General features: G+C 40.8%; 1 protein-coding gene across 2 annotated transcripts; it reads left to right on the top strand.

Moving 5' to 3' along the window:
* The first annotated feature begins 8,311 nt into the window (after positions 1-8,311).
* LOC122472907 (early activation antigen CD69-like) lies at positions 8,312-16,594 on the top strand. Of its 2 annotated transcripts, XM_043562914.1 has the most exons (5): positions 8,314-8,487; positions 9,016-9,105; positions 13,365-13,552; positions 14,468-14,574; positions 16,434-16,594. In XM_043562914.1, exons 1-5 carry the CDS (start codon positions 8,412-8,414, stop codon positions 16,546-16,548), a joined length of 576 nt encoding a protein of 191 aa, XP_043418849.1. In that variant the 5' UTR covers positions 8,314-8,411; the 3' UTR covers positions 16,549-16,594. The 2 variants fall into 2 exon arrangements, with proteins under 2 accessions (XP_043418850.1, XP_043418849.1); XM_043562915.1 differs by lacking the exon at positions 9,016-9,105 and having other exon boundaries at positions 8,312-8,487.
* Positions 16,595-17,622: the final 1,028 nt, after the last annotated feature.

Below are 17,622 nucleotides of genomic sequence, written 5' to 3'. Positions count from 1 at the left end.
AATCCGGCAGGTCTGGACGTGTCAGACTCCAGGTGGGAGATTGTGACGCTGCGCACGGGTGTTACAGGTGCAAGGCTGGGGAATCCTCAGCCCCGCTGCGGGAGCCAATGAAATTAGCTAAGAAATTTGGTCACGATGTTATGACATCGTGGTCAAGACGTCTCTGACGCTGCTGCCTCAGTATGTTCACCACAGAAACCGCCAGCTCACTCCTTACGTCTGTAACTGGAAGAGGTGTCGTGATTCCTCCCGCCACCCACACGGACTGTCTTAATCACTCGACCTTAGCCGGTTAACTCTGCAGATTCGCGGGAGCCAAAACGGAAGCAAATCCGTATTGGAGGAGGGAATGCTTTCCTCTCCTTCTTGTCCTGACTCTAAAGGGTGGCTGACGTTTATTCCACCGCAGCTGAGCAAACATTTCAACCTGGAAAGGCTGCGAGGCTGGATCACTGGGACTGGCAGCCAGCCCCTGGAGGGGAAGACTCAGTTTCACTTAGTGTGTAGAAAGCTGGAAAGGGCGTCACTCCTGCTGTTACAACAGCGTCCGTCTGGATGATCTGCAAAATGCATAACTTCCCTGAAACCCCTCGGAGACCTGAAGTCAAGGGCGGACAGCTAAGCTAAACTTCTAAGAGGCAGGGCTTACTTACTTGGGGCAAACACTCAACTCGTCTAAGCTGATGTAAAGAATGAAGCTAAAGTTTTTAACAAGTTGCTTAAGAGTGTGGGTTTCTATGATTGCCTCAAGACACCAGGGTATGTCATACCCACGTGCAGGCACTTTGCAGACCTCACCAGATGCTGAACTTTGAGGACCGTTCGGGCAACATTAGACAGTTTCCTTTATGGTGAAAGGTTGGGGGGAGGTGAACAGCCAGTCACCGTACAAAAGACGTGAAGTCCCATCTGGAAATGTCTCCCCTGCGGAACAAAAGCGTCCCTCTCAGGCCACAAGTGGACTAGGTGCAGCTCAAACGGAGACAAATGTGTCTATACTCCCGGGAGGGGGCGGGAACTGGAAAGAATCCTGATAGTATTCACACCCGCTTCTAGACTTACTCTGCTAAATGACGCTCTAGGCTCTAGTTACTGACAGTGGCTGCTTGTTTGATACCCAATCTGTCTCACTTCCCGTTTCTTCAGTGTTTCTCTCACCTTCCAGAAAACACAGCCTGCGCCAGCTTCTTCGGGTCTCCTGTTGCCTTTTTCCATTGTCCCTTTCTCGCGCCCTTTCCACCTTTGAAGGGGCAGCAGGGCATCTTTCTTGCATAGTCCTTGCCTATCCTCAGTCGCTGGGTTGTGTCCCTATGTGAGGGTTCCCAGAGAGCTGTAAGAAGGGAATCAAGAAAAACCCCACACCAAGCCCTGGAGCACCGACCCATTTCAAAGATAAGAAAAATCGTTGCGCCCTGAATAGGGATGCCCGAAAAAAGGCAAGACCTCTAGTGCAATCTGAAATTCAGCCCCGAAATGGTCGCGTGCAGTGTTTTCATTTGTTGTGTTTGTCCTATTTGTTGTTGATCTGAAATTCAAATTTGACCGGGAATTCTATATTTTAATTTGCTACGTCTGGGCACCCCTCCGTAAGCCGGGTGGCTAGAAAAATGGAGACAGACATGTAGAGGTTGTAAACATTCTTTCAGTGAGAAGGAAGGTTTATCCTGACCACTCGCCCTACGGTATGTTCTCCCTACACCCTTGCACACACTTATCAGTCGACCTATCCAATACCCGAGCCCATGTTTTTTCATGGTATTTACCAAATACCTAGGTGTCCAATTAATATTTTCCGAGTCACTGAAAGGCATCCAGAAATTACTGTGCTTTGTTTTGTTTTGGTTTGTTTTGTTTTAATGGAATGGCTTCTTGCTACTTTAGGCTCTGCCCTTCACAAGTCACAGAAAGCTTACTGAATGAGGGAGCCCCACAGCCACTGAGGTGTCTGCCCAGTCAGTTTTCCAGGAAAAGAAACTATGTATCATGAACCTCTAAACCCAGCCTGTCACAACAAGTGGAATAAAATAGCGCAAAATCGAACCTTGCATACTTCTGTACCAGAGAGCTTTATCCGGTAGCGAACATCTCTACCTTCGCTTACGTCTCAAGACAACTGGGGACCTGGTGGGGGACAAGCACTCCACAACTGCAGTGCAGAATTTGCTGGAGAGGAGACTGGCCAAGGGAATCTTGCCAGGCAACAGGCTGAAGCCTAGACCGTATTCGGATCATTACTCAGGAGACACTGGTCAAGCTCGTTGCCTGGAAACACTCTCTTTGCCAATCTCACCCTAGCACCTGTTGCAACACCGTCTTCTTGGTTCCCGCACCCCAAAACAGGTGGATTCCACATTTCGCGAAATGTTGCCGTGAGTAATATAATTACTTTCTCTTTTCTACTTGGTATCTGAAACGTTGAAATGCTCATTGAAAAGTAGCTCCGCTCAACACCCAGGACTGTAAACATGAGCGAAATGAGGAAAAAAGGTTTAGAGGATACAGTACGTTCTGAAAAATCTGAAAACACTTCCTTAAGGGAGAGTTAATGAACTAAACAGAAGAAAAACTCAGCCATGAGATTCCAGGAAAACACTGTGTGTATTTCAAACGTAATTTGTACGGCTGGGATATTTTCTTACGGGTCTGTCGGCCTTCCCTCCCGCCTACCAGGAACTGATCGCCAAGTTTATGGTCAAGGAGGAACCGTAAACCTGCAACCTTCAGCTACGTTCATGAAAATGGGAAGAATGTACAGACAGGGATCAGAGGCTAGGAAAACAGATGAATCTGGTGTTTTGTAAGAACTGTAGCTCTGCGTGTGTGCACAGAAATGAACTTCAGTCTTTCATTGCATAAAACTCTCGGAGACTTTTCTCCCCCCGCACCTGAACAGTTTGGGGTCAGTCTCGTAGCTTTTGTGGTTCTTTTCAGAAATCGTTAAGAGTCTCATTTGAGAAATTATTATGTCCAGCAAAATCTCCAAACTCCAAACTCTTCTATTCAAACTTAAATGTAAACCTCATGTTAAAAACACTATTCTCCTCTGCCTGGGTGGCTCCGTCCGCCAAGCATCCAACTTCAGTTCAGGTCGTGATCTCACAGTTCGTGGGTTCAAGCCCCACAGCGGGCTCTGTGCTGACAGATCCTTTGGATTTTCTGTCTCCATCTCTCTCTACCCCTCTCCCGCTCACACTCTGTCTCTCAAAAATAAATAAACATTAATTTTTTTTAAGCGCAGTCTTCCTCCAGCCTATACCACTTCAGACCTGGTAGCCCACAGGAGATGGGATGGGCTGTGTGTTTCCAACCTCACATGGTGGAAGAGAAAACTGAAGAAGCACAGATGTGTGCTGCTCAGAGCTACCTTACTGAGTGATTCCGTGGGTTTTTCAGAAATCACCGTATCCACCTGCTGCTTACTTCCTGTCAGAGATTTTTCTGCCTCACCTTTTGGAGTTTTATGGATTCTCATTTATGAGGGTTTCACTGCCTACAGTCCTCTTCGGTACCATTCTAAACATATTTGTGGCCAAATACACATAATAGAAAATTTCCCATCTTAACTGTTTTGAAATATGTAGTTTAGTACTGGTAAGAGCATTCACACCATTGTGCAACCAGTCTGCAGAACCTTTTTCATGTTGCAAAACAGAAACCTTAAACGCCTTAAATAACAACTTTGTACTTCCTCCTCCCCGCCCCCTCAGTCCCTGGCAGCGACCATTCTACTTTGGTCTCTATGAATTAAACTACTCTACACACCATATACAAGTGGAATCACACAGTGTTGGTTTTTCTGTGGCTGGCTTATTTCACTTAGCATTATGTCCCCAAGTTTCATCTACGTTGTCAGAATCTTCTGCTTTTTCGAAGCTGGGGAATATCCCGTGGTAGGTATATGTCACATTTCATTCATTCATCCATCGATGGATCCTCGGGATGCTTTCACATCGTGGCCATTGGGAATAGTGCTATTATGAACACGGGGTTTACAAATATCTCTTCAAAATCCTGCTTTTAATTCTTTGAGAGTATATAGCCAGAAATAGAATTGCTGATTCAGATAATAATTCAATGTTTAATGTTTTGAGGCACCACCCTATTGTTTTCCCTAGTAGCTGCACCATTTTATACCCCCACCAATACTTACCATAGTGCATACATTGTTGTAATGCATCTTTAATGGCCCTAATCATCAGATAAATAGACAAAAATAAGCATAGATAGGAAATACACACGTGCACGCGCGCGCACACACACACACACACACACTCCATTATGGGAACTCTACCCCCATTATCTCATCTAAACCCAATTACCTCTCAGAAGCCTCATCTCCTAATACCATCACATTGAGAGTGTAGGGTTTCACCATATGAATTTTGTAAGTACACATTTAGTCCATAACATAGGTATAAAGTGTATATGTACATAATGTGTGTGTGTGTATATATATATGTATATGTATATATGTATATATATATGTATATATGTATATATGTATATATATATATATATATAATGTGGGTGTGTATGTGTATATATTTTTATTTTTATATGTACCTTTACAAGAGAATGTATGTATGTGTTAACGGTGATTGTACATTACTTTTTACGGTCTGATAGGCACAAAATTCATCTATCATGGTTGAGTTAAATAACACCATGTTCTAGCTACATGTTTCAAATTTTAGTTTTCCAGTATAGTTATGCGTATTTATAATATATGCATGGTATATTTAGTCTAATTGTATAAAGTACAAACTTCACTGCTCGTCTTTCAGCCTGCGAACCACGATGTATAAAGTAGATATGCATGGTGATCAATGACCAATCATGTAATGTCCTTGTAAGTCTGTCAATGACTAATTAATGTGCATCTGTCTTTAGTTAGCACCTAGACAATTAAGTGTCATGTTACGTTACGCTTCATCTCATAATGATAAACTCATGTGATATCTTACAAAAGTAAATAAGCAAAAGAGGGAACTGGTCAAAAATCATTAAAATGTAGCCAAGAAACAAAAAGTGATAGTGCTGAATGAAAGCCAAAGTCAAGTCGAAAACAGAAAGTCGAATAGTTGATCTTTCTGAAAACAGAAAGAAATAGTTGATCATGAGCATATTAATACTTCCACTTTTGGAGAGACTCTAGACATGCAGCCAGAGGAATTTTGTTCCAGATGCAAAAAAAAAAAAAAAGAAATGTGGAAAGCCCATACTTAGAAGTATGAAAGTTTAAGAAAGCATACAAAAGATGCTTGGACCATGTTATCGGTTACACAGCAAGAAGGCAAGACTGTTCAACTTTTGTTTTAATGCAAAACCTTTTTTTTTTAATTTTGTTTTTTAATTTAAAAAAGTGTATTGAGGTATAGTGGGCATACAATATTGTATTAGTTTCACGTATACAATAGAGGGATTTGACAATTCTATAAATTATCCAGTGCTCACCACGACACGTGTAATTATCATCTGTCACCATATCATTATAATATTATTGACCACATTCCCTATGCTGTACTTTTCATCCCTGTGACTTATTTATTTTATAACTAGAAGTTTGTACCTTATCAACACCAACCCCTTTCCCCTCCCCTCTGGTATCCCCACTTTATTATCTATATTTATGAGTCCATTCCTGATTTTTTTGTTTGTTTATGTGGTTTGTTTTTTGGGTTTTTTTTTAGATTCCACATATAAGTAAAACGATATGGTATTTGTCTTTCTCCATCTGACTTCTTTAAAAAAATATTTTTAATGTTTATTTATTTTTGAGAGAGCAACAGAGTACGAGCAGGGGAGGGTCAGAGAGAGAGGGAGACACAGAATCTGAAGTAGGCTCCAGGCTCTGAGCTGTCAGCACAGAGCCCGACTCGGGGCTGGAACCCATGAACCATGAGGTCATGACCTGGGCCGAAGTTGGGCGTCTAACGGGCTGAGCCACCCAGCCACTCCTCTCCGTCTGACTTCTATCACTCAGCATAATACTCTCTAGGTCCATCCATGTTGTCACAAATGGCAAAATTCCATTCTATTTTATGGCTGAGGAATATTCTATTGTGTATATGCTATATCCTCTTTATCCATTCATCTATCTATGGACCCTTCGGTTGATTCCATATCTTGGCTATTGTAAATAAAACTACAGTGAACATAGCACTGCACATATCTTTTCAAATTAGTATTTGCATTTTCTTTGCATAAATACCCAACAGTGGAGGGGCACCTGGGTGGCTCAGTCAGTTAAGCCCCTGACTTCGGCTCAGGTCATGATCTCACGACTTGTGGGTTCAAGCCCTGCATCGGGCTCCGTGCTGACAGCTCAGAGCCTGGAGCCTGCTTCGGATTCTGTCTCCCTCTCTCTCTGCCCCTCCCTGGCTCACGCTCTGTCTCTAAATAAATAAATTAAATAAATAAATAAATATTAAAAAAAAATTTTTTAATGCCCAACAGTGGAACTACTGGACTGTATGATATTTCTATTTTTAATATTTTGAGGATCTTCCTTCCACACTGTTTTCCACAGTAGCAACACGAATTTACATTCTTACCAACAGTTCACAAGAGTTCCTTTTTCTCTATGTCCTTATCAATACTTGCTATTTCTTGCTTTTTTTTATACTAGCCATTCTGACAGGTGTAAGCTGGTATCTCATTGTGGTTTCGATTTGCATTTTCTTGGTGATTAGTGACACCGGGCATCTTTTCATGTGTCTGTTGGCCATCCGGATGTCTTCTTCGGAAAAATGTCTATTCAGACCCTCTACCCGCTTTTAAAAATATGATCATTTGGGGGGTTTTGGTATTAAGTTGTATGAGTTCTTCATAGGTTTTGGATATTAGCCCCTTATCAGATATATCACTTGCAACTATCTTCTCCCATTCAGTAGGTTGTCTTAGCATTTTGTTGAAGGTTTCCTGGGCTGTGCAAAAGCTTTTTAGTTTGATGTAGTCCCAATAGTTTATATGTGCTTTTGTTTCGCTTGACTGAGTAGGCATATCCAGAAACATGTTGGTAAGTCTAACGTCCAAGAGATTACTGTTTACATTTTCTTTTAGGAGTTTTATGATTTTAGGTTTTACACTATGTCCTCAATCCATTTTGAGTTTATTTTTGTGTATAGTGTAAGGAAGTGGTCTGGTTTTATTTTCAAAGTACTCTTCATAAGTTTTTAGGCTTTTTAAAAAACAAAATAAAATAAAAGACTTGAATTCTCAATGTTTCTGATGTTTTTTTAAAAAAATTTTTTGATGTTATTAAAAATTTTTGTAATGTTTATTTATTTTTGAGGGAGACAGAGGCAGAATGCGAGTGAGTTAGGGGCAGAGAAAGAGGGAGACACAGAATCCGAAGCAGGCTCCAGGCTCCCAGCCGTCAGCACAGAGCCTGATGTGGGGTTCAAACTCACAGAGTTGTGAGATCATGACCTGAGCCGATGTCGGATGCTCAACCGACTGAGCCACCCAGGCGCCTCTTAAAATTTTTTTTAATATTTATTTATTTTTGAGAGGAGAGAGAGACAGAGTTTGAGCGGGGGAAGGGCAGAGAGAGGGGGAGACACAGACTCTGAAGCAGGCTCCAGGCTCCAGCTGTCAGCACAGAGCCTGACGCTGGACTAGAACCCACGAACCACAAGATCATGACCTGAGCCAAAGTCGGATGCTTAACTGACTGAACCACCCAGGCGCCCTTCAGTGTTTCTGATGTTTTAAATACAGTGTTGTAAAAAAAAAAATAGATTTATTGGTTTTTTTACTCCCTGTATGTTTTTGAGGGAGAGTAACAGAGTTTTCAATATTTCAAAAAAATTTTTTTTAATTGAGGAACAATCATAATTTCCCCCTTTGATTATTAGAGTAATATCGCTTGGTTTTTGCCTGTGTGTCATTTTTTATCATCCCATTCCACTGTGGAAAGGGAAGACTGCCTATACATGAAACTAATTTTCATTCAAGCACTAAAATTTATCCAATTGTTCCTAAGCAGTCCATAGGGGGAGCTGGAACTCAAAAACTGAAAAGAATCGGCGGGGGGGGGGGGGGGGGGGGGGGGGGGGGGGGGGGGGAGTATTTGAAAAAAGTAGGAGGGATAGCAAAGCCACCTCGTGGCTAGGTTTCAGGCTGTCGGTCCACATGTTATAAAATTGTCTCAGATTTGAGATTTTAGGGTGACTATATAAAGCCGTCCAAAATGAGGGGAATCGCCCTCCCCCTGCCCAGCTGGGGGGTTAGCAGGTGGGAGGGAAGGAGCCAATCAGAGACTGAGTTCTCAGAGTCGTCTCTGTGGTCCAGCCAATCCCAGGCTGTTGAGCCCTGGCCCCTGGGATAAAGGTAGCGGTTGATGCCTGCCCGCAGACCGTTACTTCCCCAGCCTCATAACAGAAGAGCCTTGTCCGTGAGCCTCGGAGATGGAGGGCAGTAGGGCTGAGCATAGCGATGGTACTGATGGGATGCAGGCCATGGAGCAGAAGGTCACGAGGCCAGGTAAGGGGCGCCACGGAGCTTGACCTTGGGTACAGGAACTGAGCTCTCCCATGATTAGCCTACCCTCCCTTCTGGATCCCAGCTTGCAGTCCGAGCAGTGTTTCTTTAATTGTCCATAACCTGGCCCTGAAATAAAAGCAGGCATCATTAATAAAACAAAGGATTCAAAGAAACGGTGGATCCACCCCTCTGCACCCGATTTTTTCCTTCTTAGAAGAGGCAGAAATTCATTAAAAAGTCCCAGGATGAAGTTTGGTTTTCTGTTCTGGAACCGGGGCAAGAGCACTGAGTCAGTAAAATAATGGTCAGAAATGGCGCCAAAAAGTGGAAGCCAAGCACTGCTGAGACTTTTGCTGCTGAAAAGGTCCGGCTCTTAGTACCCTTTCTCCTTCTCCCATTTTCCAGTTGCTGGGTTGTAAAGCACCTAGAGCAGGTAGAGAAAAAGACAAATCTCACGCGAGTTTTCTGTTTGTTTGCTTGTTGTTTATTTTTCTCTAGAAGATAAACAATGATATGCATCTTCCTTAGGTATAGTAACAAAGAAAATGCTAGTCATATCAAGTATATGTGGAGGCATCGCTTTACTTCTGTGGGTAATGTTAGAATTTCCTAGAAAATGTAAGTAAACAATTTCTGCTAAAACTATGTTCATTGTATTATCATTGATTCAGTCTGGTACCAGTGACTACTAGCCTGTTCTTCTTCCCTGGCATTGAACAATTGGTCAGAAAGCATTCTCCTTGCCAGAGCATCTGATTGTTTTTCAAACCCAGTCATCTGCTTTGCCTTCTAGAATGTTCGTTGTCTTAATATCTATTGAACTTCAGGCACGGTGCTAGGTGATGATGTTACCAAGATGAAAAAAAAAAAAAGAGAAAGAAAGAAAGAAAGAAGAAAGAAAGAAAAGAAAAGGTGGTGGGGGGGGGGTGGATTTTGGCCTGAAAGGAATTAATACTTGATGGAAGAAACAAGCATCTATGCCAATAGTAACTGTAAAATAATTGTTAAATACAAGTATGTTCAATGTGAAGAGGAAGAAAAGGAGATTATGAATCTGCGCTTGGTAGGTAAGACGTTATGAAGGTAGGGGTATTTGCGCTGAAACTTAAGGTCAAGTAGGTATTTAGGAGAGAGTGCCTTTGATGAGAGAAAGAACATGAGTGTTAGAGAATCACACCAGGAATAACTGTGATAAGAGTTCAAAAAATTGGAGTGAGGACTGACAGTCGTATCATGTTTTCGCTACTGCGTTAACTCTCTCCCATACATGATTATTTTATACTTTCTCTTTTCTCTCCAGACCTTTCATGCCTTTTTCTTCATCTTCACTCTCGAGTCTATGTTTTGCTTTTCGTTTTACCTCATCGGTTATAACAATGACTAGAAAACTCTCAAAGACTCCCATGACCACATCTACTTTTTTACCTCTATCCCTACCCATCTACCCTAGATTCCTGGTACTGTAGGTGGAGTATTCATGCCCCACACTAGATTCTATAGCCTCTCACCGATCAGTTATATTACTCGGGTAATATTCCCCTCTCTCCTACATTATAGTTTTTTCACACTCAACTGAAACGTCTCCATCAGCAATACATGATGGTGATATCTCTCTTACCTTGAAAATAAAATTCAGGGGCGCCTGGGTGGCTCAGTCGGTTAAGCGTCCAACTTCGGCTCAGGTCACGATCTCACGGTCCATGAGTTCGAGCCCCGCGTCAGGCTCTGGGCTGATGGCTCGGAGCCTGGAGCCTGCTTCCGATTCTGTGTCTCCCTCTCTCTCTGACCCTCCCCCGTTCATGCTCTGTCTCTCTTTGTCTCAAAAATAAATAAATGTTAAAAAAAAATTTTTTTTAATAAAAATAAATAAAAAGAAATAGAAAATAAAATTCATTAGCCCTTACTCCTTCTTTACCTACCAATTTCTTTCTTTTTTTTCTTCTGTTACAGCAACCACCTTGAATTTTTTGCTAATTTTTTTCTAAATTCTATCTTCCCATTTTCTGTTAAACGTACTGTGGTCAGTTTCCACTTCCTTTTCTGTCTACTGAATTTGTCTTTCAAGTTCATTGGCAACTTCTGTGTTGCCGCACGGTATGCTTTCTACCTAATTTACTGGCTTCTTCACAGACGACATTTATATTTTAGAAGCCCCACTAAGAAAGTCAAAAACAAATGAAAATTGGTTTAATTGTATTTTGTATTTAACCCAGTGTGAAAACTGAAATAATACGGGGTCATTTATGTCAAGGTGTTTTAAAAGGCATCCAGGAGGTCATTAAGGAGGTGGGCCTTATGCACGTCCTCCTGAACAGCTGAACTGGGCCAAACCCCAAATAGTCCAAGGACTCCACCAGAACACCTGCGATGTGCTACAGTAATGGACTTTTGTTCAGTGACAAACCACCTGTGCTTAGCCAAGATTAATTTTTAGCTACCAGCACCAATTAAAATTCTTCGTAAGCAATATATGCTCTCTGGGCGCCTGGGTGGCTCAGTCGGTTGAGCGTCCGGCTTCGGCTCAGATCACGATCTCGCAGTTTGTGGGTTCGAGCCCCGCATCGGGCTCTGTGCTGACCGCTCGGAGCCTGGATCCTACTTCGGATTCTGTGTCCCCTTCTCTCTGCTCCTCCCCCGCTCATGCTCTGTCTCTCTCTCTCCTTCAAAAATAAAATAAAATAAAATAAAATAAAATAAAATAAAATAAAATATTTAAAAAAACAAAGCAAAAAACATTGCTCTCTCATCTTAAAGAACCCCTGACTTTTGTTCCCAAGTGGGATGCTATTTTGGATTGTACTCAAGTCTGTGTACCCTGAATTGCAACTCTTTGATTCCACAGCAATGCTTCTGCTTGATTATTGCCTCCTGAAAAATTCAGGTTAACAAGTGTATGGTCAGTATATTATCACCTCACCACGTATCAATAGATTAATCATTCATGATATTTAAAAAATTGTTGTAGTCCGTTGTTGATATTCCATGTGTATTTTATGCTTCTGGGACATTTGGAATTGGACGGGCCACATTTCAAATGATTGATAGCCACGTGTAGCTAGTGGCCACCGTACTGCTTAGTACACTTCTACAATATATTTTAAACACATTTTTTAAAAAACAAATCAGATCTCTTTAAAATGCTGCATTGGTTTTTCATTCAGTTGGAGTAATGCCACATTCTTGCAGATGGCCTCCAGGCTCTGTTGGGTCCAGTCACCCAATTACCTTTGTGATCTCATCCCCCGCTACTTACTTGCCTCTTCACTCAGTCGTCTTCAGTTGTACCAGCATCCTCACTCTCTCTCTTTTTAAAAATTTTTTAACTTTTTAATGTTTATTTGTTTTTGAGAAAGAGAGAGTGCTAGCTGGGGAGGGCAGAGAGAGAGAGAGAGAGAGAGAGAAAGAGACACAGAATCCAAAACAGGCCCCAGGCTCTGAGCCGTCAGCACAGAGCCCGATGCGGGGCTTGAACCCACAAACTGTGAGATCGTGACCCGAGCCAAAGCTGGACGCTCAACCGACTGAGCCATCCGGGCACCTTCAAGCATCCTCACCCTTTTATTAACAAGCCAGGCACTTCACCTTGGTCCTTTGTACTGTTTTTTGTTTTTTTCTTTCTCCTCTTTGCTTGGGAAAATCTCCCCCTATATGTGCATATTCCTCACTAGCTCAGTTGGTTCAAACTTTTAGTAAATATTAACCTCTGATTGAATCCTATCCTGACTACTGCATTAAAATTGCAAGTCTTTCCACCAATAATCCTAATCGCCTTCACTCTGATATATTTTATGACAAACTATATAATACTGTATATATATATACAGTCATATATATAATATATGACAAACTATATAATACATGCAAGTCCCATAAAGCAAGGATTTTCTTTTTTGCATATACACTGTCGTATTCCTAGAGCTACAAAAATATCTGCCACATGATAGAAACTCAACTGATAGTTGTCGAATGAATGAATGAATGAATGAGTGTATGAACGACAAAACTTGGTTTTCTGGTGACCCAGATTCTGAACCAAACACTTGAGTTTTGTACAAGCTTTTTATTTCAACACCAAACTTTAACATCATTTTGAGCTTGATACTTTCAGATAATTTTGGTGGCCTGATTTTTCCACTTGGTTTTTATACCGGGGCTCATATGTATAGTCCTACACTGCTGTTTTCTTTCCCATTTGAAGATTCTTTCATTCATAGGCCTGACTATAAACCCGTCATATATTTCAGATGTGAAGAGGTGTCCTTTTGGTGAGCCTTCTGTTTCTCAGGGCTATACCTTAACAAGTAACTTCATCAATCTAGTTGCAGTAAGTTGGAAAATAAAAAGTGGATGGTAGAAAGCTCGTAAAATCCTGATCTTTATTTCCCTGCATTCTTTTGTGCTTAAGAACAAAGGAACACCTCCAACTCCTGTGGGAATGTTGTTCTTGAAAGACAGTCAAGTTTCAACTAAGTCAGCAATAGGAAACCACCCCTCTGATGCTATGGATATAGACAATTGGTTTATTTACAGTGGAAAGGAAGTGGGTGAATAGGAAAGAAATGGATGAATAGAGAAAATGCCAGTAGTATAAAAAATGGGAGGAAACTGGCTAAAGATTAGTTTCTGGATGTTTATTTGTTTATTATTGCTAATCTTAAATTATACATACACCTTCATTCTTCAATGCCGATTTCTTTCATTCTATGTTCTTGATCTTTTCTTTTTTTTTAGCTGAGGTCTGAAGTTAAATCATTTGAATTGAATATGAAAGTAAAATACATTTTCTCAATCTGAAATATATCTTTTACCCTAAATGTGAGACTCTTCCTTTGTCCTATACTTTCTTCATTTTTTTTCTACCATTGTGTTAATTTTAGTTAAAAAGCCAAAGATACTTAATGACAATACATGCTCTGAGGATGAAACTATATGTCCACAAGACTGGAACCAAATCAGTAATAATTGCTTCTTTCAATCTGAACGTGCAAAAACTTGGATAGAGGGTCAAGAAAACTGCAAAGCCTATCGTGGATCTCTGGCCATATTCAACTCCAAGAATGAAGTGGTTAGATTTCTCTTTCACAATATAAATCTCATTTAATTTATTGACTAGCTATTATATGACAAGTATACTTCAAGGGTGTGATAGATCAGTCAACAAAACAAAGACTTTTGCCTTTATGGAGCTTAGATTCCAAAGGAAGCAAAAGGGAATAAAACATAATTGTAATACATATATTAAATTACATAGTATTTTAGAAGGTAGTAAATTTTTATATACATATACATGATTTATGGATATGATATATATGATATGATATGATATATGGTATGATATAGATATATAGATATAGATATATAGATATAGATATAGATATAGATATAGATATAGATATAGATATATAGATAGATACATAAGCAATATTATAAGTGTCCTAGGTGGATAGGCTGCAAGTAAGATAGTCTTATTTCATTGAGATGATGGCACTGAGCAAAACTGTAAAGTAGTTAAGAGAGTTGGTTAGAGGAATATCTGGGGGATAAGCTTCCCAAGAAGAAGAAACATCTGGAGCATGGACCTTAAGGTAGGTGTATGCCTGGAATATTCAAGGACCAGAAAAAACAAAACAAAACAAAACAGCCAATGTGCCTAGCATGAGGGAGTGAGTGAGGAATGTGGATGATTAGGGTCTTGGAGGCTATTGTAAATACTTTGGTCTTCCTCCAAGTAAAATTAGGGAGATATTGCAGAACTATGAACAAAAGTGAGACATGATCTGACTTGAGTTTTAAAAGAATCGTTTGCTTTGCTGTGATGAGCTAATGAGTGGCAAATACAAAAGCAGAGTGCCATGCTACAAAGCTATTGGGATAACCCTAGCAAGAGGATAATGGGCCCGAAGAAGGACCATAGCGTTAGAGGTAATGAGAATGAGAAAACTAGGAGAGATCCATTATAACACCCTGTATTTCATAAAAGGAAATGTTGATGCCCCATCTGGGAACTTCTTCCTATTGGATTGGACTGAAAAAACTCAATGCAAGCACACCCTGGATGTGGGTAAATGGAGATGCATTCAGCAATTGGTAAGCCTTCATGGCATTTATTATTGAATGTGTTAAGTATAGTAAGGATTCTGAGTCTATAATCAGCTACCCCTATAGTTGCCTCCACATTATGTCCCCAAAGGCTGTCAATATATGGATGCCATATTCAGACAAATATACAGTCTTTAGTCGGAGTTTGGCATTAAACATCAACATCTACTTCTATAAGGTAAGTTGGACTATATATACGACATGTGTACCCCAAGTATTGTTTTTATCCTAGACTAGAGAAAAATCAAACTAGTTTGATCTTTGACTATTTCCTCTTGGGGTTTTGCCTTTGTTTGTTGGGGGTCTGTCATTGATAGGGGAGTCTGAGAAAGTATACTCAAGCTTACACTTACCACACACACTAGTGGCCTGAAATGGAAGGGAATGAGTGAGAAAGAGAAAATGTACGCTCTAATTTTTTTTTTATTTAAAAAAATCTTTTTAATGTTTATTTATTTTTGAGAGAGAGAGACAGAGAGAGACAGAGTACGAGCCAGGGAGGGGCAGAGAGAGAGGGAGACACAGAGCCATGCAGGTGCCCCAATGTATGCTCTATTTTTAAATAATAGACCTTTGTTTAAAATTCTTGAACTTCTCGGGGCGCCTGGGTGGCTCAGTCGGTTAAGCGGCCGACTTCGTCTCAGGTCATGATCTCACGGTCCGTGAGTTCGAGCCCCGCGTCGGGCTCTGTGCTGACAGCTCAGAGCCTGGAGCCCGTTTCGGATTCTGTGTCTCCCTCTCTCTGCCCCTTCCCTGCTCTGTCTCTCTCTGTCTCTCAAAAATGAATAAACGTTAAAAAAAAAAATTAAAAAAAAAAAAAGAAATTAGGAGAGTTTACACCAGTCTTACAAAGTTCCTCAAAAATGAAGGGCTAAAAGCATTTCAGTTGCCATATACCCAGGTATTTATCCTAACAACATTCTCTTTTTCTTTTTTCTCATTCTGAGTTTTCAATTTCGTGTGTTTTATGTGACCTAAGAACTTAGAAAACCCTTTCTAAATATTTTATTTATGATTATTTACATCTGTCATAGTCCATCAAGTGAAGAATCCTTATTTCACTATTACTATGGTCATGGTTTCAAAAAATGGATCAGGGAACACTTACTTCAGCCTTAAGATATATCAGTGTTTTAAGTGTGTGCAGGGGGATTCAATAAAATATCAGTCACACTCTCCCTGTATGTGATCTTTAAAAGGCTGAATATATTTATTTACTTATTCTTATTTCAGTGTATGAAAAGAAGAATTTAACCCTTCACAAAGTGATTTTCCATGTTTACTACATTATAAAACGCCATAAAGTTCCAGGATTCTTTGTTGTTATTGCAGTAAAGTTGCCTGGTGTTCGTTTCTTCCCACCCTCCCATCCTGGGGAGAACTTTGGAGGTTGAAATAGAGAGAAGCAGCTCGTTTCATCCCTCTATTCCTTTTGCATTACGCATTTTGGTTTGGTTTTCTTTCTTTCTTTCTTTCTTTCTTTCTTTCTTTTTAGTGTTTATTCATTTTTGAGAATGGAAATCTGTTCGAGAAAACAGAGAGATACAGAGGGCAAGCAGGGGAGGGGCAGAGAGAAAGGGAGACACAGAATCGGAAGCAGGCTCCAGGCTCCGGGCTGTCAGCACAGAGCCCGACACGGGGCTCAAACCCATGAACCGTGAGATCGTGACCTGAGCTGAGGCTGGACGCTTAGCCAACTGAGCCACCCAGTTGCACCTTTTGAAACATAATCAGCAAAGTTACATTGCACCTTTTGAAACATAATCAGCAAAGTTACATATTTTAGGTTGTGCCCAGTTAGTTTTCATGAGGTTCGGTAAATAATTAATCTCCTTATTTTGTTCCAGGTTCAATATTGAAGGAAGTGGAATGTGTGCCTTCATGCTTCACAAGAGAATAAGCAGTACCAATTGTGATAACACAATGAAATATATATGTGGCAGAGAACCCCGTTGTCCTTAGACAAAGGGTTCCCCAGAATACAGCGAATAAAGTAATGAAAGACAAACTTTTTTATTCATTGTACATTCATGTATATACGTTTTTCTTCTTATCAGACATATGTTTTAAGTTGCTTGGTGAAGTTTTCAATGACTTCTCTTCATTTAAATGGTAATTTAAGAAGTCAAGAAACTACGCTGAGGTTTTACATGACGTTGGTAAGCCACATAAGCTGGGGTGTCTAAGCCTATGGGTACGACGGTGGTCGTGTTCATAACTGATTCAACAGCACGCCTCCGGGGAACAGATTGGAGGGTAAAGAGAAGGCAGTGAAAGATTCCTCTACTCCTCTGAACTTCAACTACATCTGCCTACAAAAGATAAGACATGAAGCATGTAGTGAGCATTGGGTGTTCCACTCAGCCTCCAGTGGTATGTTAACACATTTAGAATTCGGAGAGAAGGCCACGGGAGAGGTGTTCAGAGATTAATTAGGGTTTCTGACTTTGCATCACCATCAAAGACCAAATCCCCTGAAAATGAATTTATGCTGAGCCATGTACAATTTTTCACGGTTTCCTAGATCTTTATTCAGATTACCGAGCTGAAGAATTGTATCACACGGATTTGGTGTGGCTGAAGCCACGGAAGGAATCGGGCTTTGGGATGTGGGTCGTGGTGAGCAAAACATGAATATTTAGAGAGCAGAATGTGAGGGAAGATGCCCTTGTGACTTGAAGAAATCATGGAAATCTATCTTTCATAAATCTATGGGATTTAGAGCCCAGATCATATGTATTTTTTAAAGTTTATTTTTGAAAGACAGTGCAAGGGTGGGGGGGAGGGGCAGGAGAGAGGGAGAGAGAATCCCAAGCAGACTCCTAACTGTCAACACAGAGCCCACCATGGGGCTTGAACCCATGAAACCATGAGATTGTGACCTGAGCTCAAACTGAGAGTCAGACGCTTAACTCACTGAGCCACCCAGGTGCCCCTAGATCCCAGATCATATTTAAATAGGAATCTGAGGGGCAGAGGGAGAGGGTCAACATTCTAGTTTTCATTATAAATCTGTGCACATCTTACTACTTTAGT

The sequence above is a fragment of the Prionailurus bengalensis genome, chromosome B4, assembly GCF_016509475.1.
Source record: "Prionailurus bengalensis isolate Pbe53 chromosome B4, Fcat_Pben_1.1_paternal_pri, whole genome shotgun sequence".
In the NCBI taxonomy this organism is placed as follows: domain Eukaryota; kingdom Metazoa; phylum Chordata; class Mammalia; order Carnivora; family Felidae; genus Prionailurus; species Prionailurus bengalensis.
This window is presented reverse-complemented; position numbering and strand designations above follow the sequence as displayed.

Coding starts and splice junctions, on each gene's coding strand:
- LOC122472907 (XM_043562914.1), top strand. CDS start 8,412: ATGGAGGGCAGTAGGGCTGAGCATAGCGATGGTACTGATGGGATGCAG. Junction 8,488..9,015: donor GCAGAAGGTCACGAGGCCAG/GTAAGGGGCGCC, acceptor CATCTTCCTTAG/GTATAGTAACAAAGAAAATG. Junction 14,575..16,433: donor GGAGATGCATTCAGCAATTG/GTAAGCCTTCAT, acceptor ATTTTGTTCCAG/GTTCAATATTGAAGGAAGTG.